Below are 9,420 nucleotides of genomic sequence, written 5' to 3' on the forward strand. Positions count from 1 at the left end.
AAGGATTCACACGAATGTCTTAGTCTTGTGAGAGGAAAACTGATGTTTTCAGAGTTTCTGAGACTATGAGTTTTTTGCAGCAACGGTTTTGGGTAGAATATCTGTTAGATAGGAAGGGACCATGTTATGATTAATTTCGAAGAAAAGACAAAGTTTACGTTTCTTTCTACGCTCAACTCAGGGTTCCCAACCGGTTTCGTAATATAATGAATGCCTGGGGGCATATTTAGGTAGACCAGTTACAATGCGTGCAGCTTCTAATTGTAATTGTTCTAATTTCTCACTTTGTCCTTCGGTGCAACCATCCCAAACCTCACATGCGTATTCAAAGTGTGGTCTTATGAACATTTTATATATATTGTTAATAGTATTTCTGTGAAGTAGATGTTTGAGTTTTCTCATTGAGTAAATCATCTTGGAAGTTGTTTTAATTATGGTATCTATATGACAAGACCATTTGCCACTGGCTTCAAGTATAACGCCCAAGTGCTTATGACTGTTTACAGAGCTGATTTCTTTTCCGTTGAAATATAGTTTTAGACCTCCGTTGTTGTCTTTGCGAGAGAATAGAACCGATTTGGTCTTATCGGGATTGTAAGTTATGAGCCAAAGTTTCGCCCATTCACTTAAGATTGCTAAATTTGTGCTTATGGGACGTTCCAGTACACTGTTATCATTGGATGACATGCCAATCGATGTATCGTCGGCAGACAGTCTTGTCATACAGTCTAATTTATCAGCAATGTCACTTACATAAACAATAAAGAGTAAAGGACCAAGCACGGACCCCTGTGGCACGCCAGCCTTCATGTATCTCGGTTTGGATATTTCCCCATTCACAAATACGCTTTGGCTACGATTACTAATGTAACTGGTAATCCATTTTAACAATTGGCCTTTTATACCATACCTCTCTAATTTATACACAAGCCCACTGTGCCATACACGATCAAAGGCTTTTGATACATCACAGAATACAATACAATAGTTTTCTTTGTTATCTAACGCTGTACAAATTTGGTGGTAAAGTTCTATTAGTTGATGGACAGTTGAGTGACCAGCCTGAAACCCAGATTGGTACTTATACAACAATTTGTTCTCATGAAAATAATTATATAAATGTTTGAACACTACTCTCTCAAACAATTTTCCTAGACAACTAATGAGTGATATCGGTCTATAATTAGAAACGATAGTGTGATCGCCTTTCTTAAATAATGGCATAACGTTTGCATGTTTCCACTGATGGAAATATACTTGATTGTAGTGACATTATGAACAGTAAACACAATGCTTCGCTTATAGAATATACAGTTTTCTTTAATAATTTATGACAAATTTTATCCGGTCCGGAGGCTTTATTAAGAGGCAAACATTGTATTATGTCTTCAATTTCCTTTTTAGATATGATTATGTTGTTCATCTCTGTCTCTGTACGAAATGTAAAGTCGGGCATAGTTGTTCTTGTATCGTGGACATCAGATATAGATTGAAAATATTTATTCAGTTTCTCTGCCTTTTTAATATCAGTAAAAATTGTCGGGTGTTCGTCCGTATCATACTTTTTAAGAGCGGTTATGTTGTTAGCTGAGCCAGAGTTCTTCACAACATAACGTAAAACTTTCCAGTAAGAGGGTTTGTTTTCTGCATGCAATTCTGATAGCAATTCATCGAGGTTTCAGTAAAAAATGTTCTTTAACGTGACATTTCATGTTATTTACTTTGTTCCTCTGATTTTTATAGGCCCGAATGTCTTTTTCCTTCTTACTTTTTCTAGCCTTCTAATCTATCTCTTATCCTTGATTCTCGTCTTAAACTGAAATCATACCAAGGTTTGTCCTTTGGACGAATGGTTACTACTTTGGTTAGAATGCACATTTTAACATATTTATTCAAGTATTGATAGAACAGATTACATGCTTCATCAACATTTGAATTTTGATTAAATAATTTATTCCAGCAAGTATTTTCAATGAGCGAATTGAGTTTATCATGGTCACCGTTTTTAAAACATGAAATTTCTCTTTTATATGCTAATTTTGTTCGCAAACCAGTGTCTATTTCAATGTAAGGTCCCCTATGGTCGCTAATTTTACTATCAAAATCAATTACACCACTGTCGATGACTTTTATATCTTCACTGATAATAATAGGACCCAATAAACTACTGGTATGGTTCGTAATTCTGGTAGGCTCGGTTATGATATTGTGTAGATTTTTCCTATTTAGTAAATTCATTTACTAGGTTCTGACATGAACTCCATTTACCATTTGCGGGATCATCTTGGCAGCCAAGTCAGAAGGGGACCAGTAACACCAGTCAACCGTCAGGACCTTGAGCGATGTTTCCTCGAACGGATTTCCGCTAACGTCATCAGGCGTTTGACGTCATTGACGCGGCGACGTGGTGTGGCCTGCGATGATGCACGAGATGGACATGGTCAATATCAAACCGGTGATTTATGACTTTGAAGTGACTTATAAGTCTGTTTTGGCAATGTGAATTATCTCATTCGGTATGTTTTGTCATTATTACTGGTAAAGGTTTTTCTTTATCAGAGTGTGCACGTGATGCTAAAACGCCACTCTCAATTAAATATGTTTTTCCTTCCAATATGTTTTCGCCTTGCTTCAATCATATCTTGGTGTACTTTCTTTTGGACGTCAGTTTAGTTGTTATATGGCTGTGTACGGTTATATAGCTGTGAACAAACAAATCTTCATCATTGATCACTTTATGACTCAGGTTTAAGAAGATTAAAGATCGATGCATAAGACCAAACAGTAAAATAATTTCAAAGTCAATAGACTGGGATTGGCTTCACCTTTGCGAACAGGGCGCTCGAGGCATGAGTCGCCGAAATCACTTTTGTTTTATATGTAATAGATAGGTATTACCGCTTTACTAACGTCAAGCGCGTGATCGTTATCACCAAGTGGCCATCTTAATGACCAGCCATAAATCCTGCCCCTAACGCGCACGTAAACTGCTCGAGGCGTGTCGGCAATGCGTGTAGTTATATGACTGTCTGGTGCGGTAACGCTGGTAGGGAATATGTGACCTTATAATTCCATCTGATGTTGGCGTGAACACATTACATACCTGATGCTGTTGGAGTCACAGGAATAGGTTTAAGCTTCTTATTACAGGTGATAACAGGTGTTAAAAATGTCGAACGCTGACTACTCAAACTGGATGGGGAATCTACCTGAGCGTCTGACTAAAGTCCCCCTCGGCCACCTCGCAATACCAGGTTGGTTGATATTGATTATTTGTATTTGAGAAGTTTTCGTAATTGTATGATTAGCTTTTCAATGTTAACATTGAAGGGTTGAGCATAACTACGACCATCTACTGGCGTTTAATTCAGTGTGTTTTGTCTTGATGTCAATAAGTTTTGTCTACATTGCCTATTGCTGAGTGACACACGAATATATCCTTAGTGATCGCATTGATCGTTATTGATTATTCTGTACCTGTATGGTTAACATGATTCTCGATCTAACATTAACCAGATGATTATTATTCTTATTTATGTGTGTGTATTCTATTGGCCCAATAGCATCACCATTATAATTATTATTGTTATTGTTGTTCTTGTTCTTATTGTTATCGGAGTCATGTAGGACTTCATGAAAAATATACAGCGTAGCATCTTTCCGTGTACACGCGTTAGCTATTGAACTATGATGTTTGTCTGTTGTTTAAATTCGCACTCAGTAACATTTCAGCTTTATGAGTCGTTTTGTAAATAATTGAGTCTTGACCAGACAATCCAGTGATGGACAACATGAGCATCGATCCATACAATTAGGATTGATGACATGCTTCAACCAAGTCAGCGAGCCTGACCACCTGATCCTGTTAGTCGCCCCTTACGACAAGCATAGTCGCCTTTTACGGCAAGCATGGGTTGCTGAAGACCTATATTCTACCTTTCGCGGGTGTATTGAACGATGGCAAAACCAAGTAACGAGGTGTGGCTTCGCAAATATGCTTTAGGTAGGACACATACGCAATGTCCTCGCACAACTGAATATATGCGTGAGCACGGTTTGTGTGTCACAGAGCCCACTCTGAAAGTCGGGATGTGTTGTGAAGGGTTTGTCTTTGCGTCATGAAACGTAAACAGGCTGTATATGTTACAGTCAATGTGTAAAGTGACTGAAATGTTCAATTAGGCAACTTACAAAAAACGCTAAAATCTTTCAGTCATTTTACAATTATATTTTCCGTTTATTATATTTTGATCACGAATTCCTAACATTTTAAGATATATTTCATCACCCAGTGACGGAACATGATAGGATTAGAAGAAAACGAAAGTCATTGTATGATTGTTCTATTTTTTCATTTTTGTAATTATTCGACTGTGATGTTTTTAAGCCTTTTGGAACTTCTTCATACTTTTAGTCAATCTAACTAAATATAATGACTGAAATATTTTGGCGTTTTGTAAATTGCCTAACTGAAAATTTCAGTGATTTTACACATTGACAGTAACATATGCATGTTCACATGGCGCGACTTGCAACACTTAACTTGATGTGCTGAAACTGAGAAATTCAACGTCCACAATAGATAAGAGAGCTCTTTCTGCACGGCACACGTATATCACTCGATGTGAATAGAATAAAAGTAATTGTAACATTGACAAATGACAGTGCGTATGCCAAATTAGATCAATAAATGTATATTAAATCATCCTGCAGTATGACTAAAACCTGTCATTTTCAATATTAGTCTGTTGCAGAGAAATTCTTTGAAATTTACTTCAGTTATTTTTAAAATTTTGTTTTAAATAAACACTTCCGTGTTCTGACCGTACCGCGCGCGGTATCTGTTGACAACACATGAGACTGCATTCTTGTCACATACGTAGTTTAATTACGCATGCGCAGACCGATCCTGGATTATGTAACAGATTAGCCATCCCGACATCCATCATATAAAGATACTTCCTAGAGAATTAGTGGCTTTGAAGATGGTATTTCATATATGTGTGTGACGTAACGCTATCAAGGAAGAATTCGTCACCTCCCTAACTGTAATTTTAATTGATCTTTGTATGTGAAAGGCTTTACGAAACTTTGAACATATAAACTTGTGTGAATATTTAGGATGAATTTACAGTAGGATTTAAATATGTACTACACGGAAGTGCAAGAGTCATGATGTGGTTTGTTTTTTCAAATCCAAAGAAATATCTGCCAAAAGACGTGATGTCGCGGTCAAGATTTATGCACTTATATATGTGTGTGTGTGTGTGTGTGTGTGTGTGTGTGTGTGTGTGTGTGTGTGTGTGTGTGGCTTCTTGTACCGGTCAGGACCAAGGCCGATTTTATAGTGCAGGCCAACTAATACCATGCCGTAGTTTTGACATAAATCCCCCCCCCCCCCCCCCCCCCCCCCCCCCCTCAGACACAGTGTAATGACTCCAGGCCAAACAGTTCTTTTTTTACCCCCTGAATGTCGAGTGCCAGAGAGGGTAACAACAAGTACCATCATTTGGTATGATTTTGTGGGGAACATGTACCAGTGCTCCGTGCTACTATTCTGTTCAAATAGGTTTTGCACTAGTCTTTTTGACCACCTGTAGTCATAAATAAGTACATAAAATCTTCAAAAATAGAAACGCACAGGCAGCTTTTAGTAAATTTATTGCACCTAATAAAGTCGATATATTTAATTCAATATCATAGATACAAATATGAAATTTTGGAGCTCGATAGTTACATGGTGTCGTTGTACAAAGACAATGAAGACTGTTCATTGTCATGTCACATAAGACCACAAGGTTGCGCTGAACTCAGCATCTCGTGTGGCAGCAATCACGGGTCTGCATCTCCTCGGCGCTGACTGGATAAGTGGATAAGCCATTCTGTTTGTAACGCGTTGGTCAGTTGTTGGTCTGCGGCGTGTTCTGATGTTGACGTACACTTCGATCGAGTTCAACCCAGAGGTGTTCGATTGGGTTGAGATCTGGAGATCTCGAAGGTCAGGGCAAGCCGTTGATGTTGGCATTATGAAGGTAGTCTGAAGGTAGACACGAGCTGTGTCCTGTTGAAACAGCTCCCTCTGGCGGTCAATGATTGAAAGAAGGGGAGGTTGAAGAATTTGATTCATGTAGCGATTTGCTGTCAAATGTCCCTGAACCACAACCATGTCAGACCTCTTGGTGTCGGATATGGCCCCCAGTGGAACAGTCGAATGAAGCGAGCCTGTGCAGGGATGGTAACTCTTGGTCGGCCGGTTCTTGGACGGTCTGCAGTGGTATTGAACTGTGTGTGTCTGTCCCAAAGGCGGCAAATGGCGCTGTGGTTGAAGTGGCGTGCAACAGAAGATTGCGATTCTCCTCTTTGCTTTTGCATTTTGCTTTACTGTTTTCCTACATAAGATTTTTTTAACAAATGTGAAAATAATGCCGTTTAAGACATTGCAAATCGACAATGACTGCGTTTTGACGCACCGTTTGTCGAATAACAGACAAACAACATGACCCGTGAAGATCCGGGTGGAATAGGTCTTCAGCAACCCATGTTTGCCGTAAAAGGCGACTATGGTTGTCGCAAGAGGCTCCCTGACTTGGTTGATGCATGTCATCGATCCCAATTGTGTGGATCAATGTTCATGATGTCAATCACTGGAGTGTCTGGTCCAGACTTATTTACAGACCGCCGTTATATAGCTGGAATATTGCTGAGTGCGGCGTTAAACAACAAACCAACCAACCAAATCCAATAACATATATCCAATTTATATACCGGATTTTTTGTGTAGTCAGGTTACTTCCTGTGCGTTTCCTTTTTGTTTTGAAGAGTGTATATCCTAAGTACTAATGTGTGGATTTCTGTGATGTAAACATGTAGTCACAAGTCAACCAAATTCCGTTCGACCAAGTACGATTAATTTGCAATTACAGTCTCATTGTGAATGAACGCTTTTACCACCAGACTACCCCACCATACGAATAAATGAATAAAACCGGTAGATACAAATTGAATGTAGTATTATAAATAATTTATGTTTCACTTTGGTTGTAATTTGAAAACATATTAAGGTATGTTTTTGAAACGGTTGTCTCGGGTATGAAGTGTGTTGTTGTTTTTAAACTTTACATTTTATAAGGCCTATTTAGATTAACATGTTTTTAGCATAATTTCATTGTAAGTTGCTACTTAATGAATTAATTAATAATGATAGTTTGATAAATGAAAAAGTGATTGATGAATTGGATATGATATATGTAAGATAAATTAGTCAATTGCATGTAATTAATGACAAAAAAATGGATAAATAATCATTTAACCTAACGGACAGTATATACATAAATTACGGTACCATGGATAATGTGTATAACTGTCTGTCTTGATGTCTATTTGAATCTTCATTAATTCATTTATCTATCATTTATTATTCATAACGATCATATTTATTCGACCTTGTCATCTCTACTGAAACCACAATCGACGGAAGGATATCATGGTTATTCTAACTTTTCATTTCCCGAGCAAAATCAATCTGACATATTACAGCTACAATAGGGAAGAGGGTCCTATAGCTACATGTAAATAGCGATTCAACTGCATAAAGCTTAGCTTGATTAATATAAAATGCTTTTTTGCACTTCCCATAATTTTTATGATTTGCAGGTTATAACAGCAATCAATGTTAACGCAGGTTTCATAAATGTTTAGTTTCCATTTTTTTTCTGTTCAAGGTTCTCACAATTCGTTCACGTCTACACTCGACCCATCGCTTGGTGTGGCGGTGGACCAATCAGAATCGATCCAGAACCTGGGTTCTTCTTGCTGCGGAGCTGTCATAAAAATCATCCAGCGATGGTCAACCAATCAAAGCATGGCAATGTTGGATCAGCTGACAGCGGGGATACGGTATTTCGATTTACGTGTGTGCAAGAAACCCGACACAGAACAATTCCACTTTTTACATGGACTTTATGGCGACAATGTCAAATCCTTACTTGGTACCATTAAGACCTTTTTCGAAGACAACCCGAAAGAGGTCGCAATTTTGGACATGAACCATTTTTACAACATGGAGCCATCAGACCATGACCGGTTGCTATGGGAGATAGAGGACACAGTTGGCGATCTACTGGTTCCGGTGAATGGTTACCAATACAAACTATGGAGTCTCACTCTCGCCAACATCTGGAACCACCCCGGTCGGATTATACTGATTTATCACAACCCATTTAACGCAGCCACCTTTCCAAAGATCTGGAACAAGAATGTCATTCAGTCTCCCTGGCCCAATACATCCAGTAAGGAATATTTGGTTGATTTCCTGGAGACAAATTACACCGAGAAAAAACGACCCCCCGGATATACTTTCTACGTGTGGCAAGGTTGCCTTACACCGGGCACAGGAACAATTGCTCTACGTTTGTGTTGCTCTCTGAAGAATGTTCTAGCTCGCCCTGCCACGACTGCTTTTGTCAACTGGGTGAAGAATAAAGCCCCAGGTGAATACAGGATCAACATCTGCCTTGTAGACTTTGTGGAAATGGCAGATTTTATTCCTGTAGTCATAGGGATTAACAGTCAAAGTTCGGGGTCATTTCGGGAAGAGATTGAAGAGGACATTTTTGCCAAGGAATATGAGTGACCATCAACATGCTAAATTGTGAGTTCATTAAAAAAATAGACTCCCCTTGTTAAATGACCTAAAGTAAAGATGACCACATTTGACATTTGACATGAGCCAATATAGTGAAAATGACCTGTGATGAGGCCAAGATTATTTATTTTCATCTGGATGTAGACATATGAACAAGTAGTGTCGTATCTCAAATGGTCAAGGATTAGAGCGATTTACAAGAGAGTTGTCATCGAACCAGAGACGTGGTACCCGTTAGAGCGACTGCTTTGTGACCATTGAAAGAAGAGTTTTGGAAGAATAATGAAATTCCATTCCCGCTTAACAGGCATCAAAATTATGTATTCCAATCATACCCCAAATGGCTCCTTGTCATGCCTTGGTCACATGGAAAAGGCCAGCCTCGAACCAGAAGGTCTGTAAATCGAAACCCAGATCTTCAACTTTGTGGTCTCTTCGCAAATGTTGTTCAAGTTTACGAATTTTAATTTTCAACAAAAGTTACAAATGTTACAAGTTTGCATGGGCATTGTTTGAATGTTTTATTTAATCTCGATACGAACCAGGCGTATAGCTCTGTGAAACACACCTTTTCGGCAGAATAGCTTCAAAGGTGTAGATACTCCCACTACACACGGTTTCTTTGATCTAGTGGTATTGCCGAGCTGTATGATATGGTGAGACGTCAGAGGTCAAGATAGATCATCACATACCTTTAGGTTACATCGGAATCTCAGCCTCAGGCATCAAACTATAACATATCCCAGAGATGACCATCGTCTTGTAATTATGACGTC

The 9,420-nt window shown here is 38.7% G+C and overlaps 1 protein-coding gene across 1 annotated transcript; it reads left to right on the forward strand.

Annotated features, from left to right (window-relative positions):
- Positions 1-3,169: 3,169 nt before the first annotated feature.
- Positions 3,170-8,632, forward strand: LOC139444720 (PI-PLC X domain-containing protein 3-like). The gene is made up of 2 exons (XM_071225650.1): positions 3,170-3,254; positions 7,722-8,632. The coding sequence occupies exons 1-2, from the start codon at positions 3,170-3,172 to the stop codon at positions 8,630-8,632; spliced, it is 996 nt and encodes a 331-aa protein (XP_071081751.1).
- Positions 8,633-9,420: the final 788 nt, after the last annotated feature.

Source organism: Haliotis cracherodii, unplaced genomic scaffold, assembly GCF_022045235.1.
Source record: "Haliotis cracherodii isolate W230 unplaced genomic scaffold, xgHalCrac1.p SCAF_6, whole genome shotgun sequence".
Taxonomy (NCBI): Eukaryota; Metazoa; Mollusca; class Gastropoda; order Lepetellida; family Haliotidae; genus Haliotis; species Haliotis cracherodii.

What these genes read in the sequence shown, in the direction of transcription:
- LOC139444720 (XM_071225650.1), top strand. Translation starts at nt 3,170, where the DNA reads ATGTCGAACGCTGACTACTCAAACTGGATGGGGAATCTACCTGAGCGT. An exon ending in CGGCCACCTCGCAATACCAG is followed by an intron (nt 3,255 to 7,721) that starts GTTGGTTGATAT and finishes TTTCTGTTCAAG; the next exon opens with GTTCTCACAATTCGTTCACG.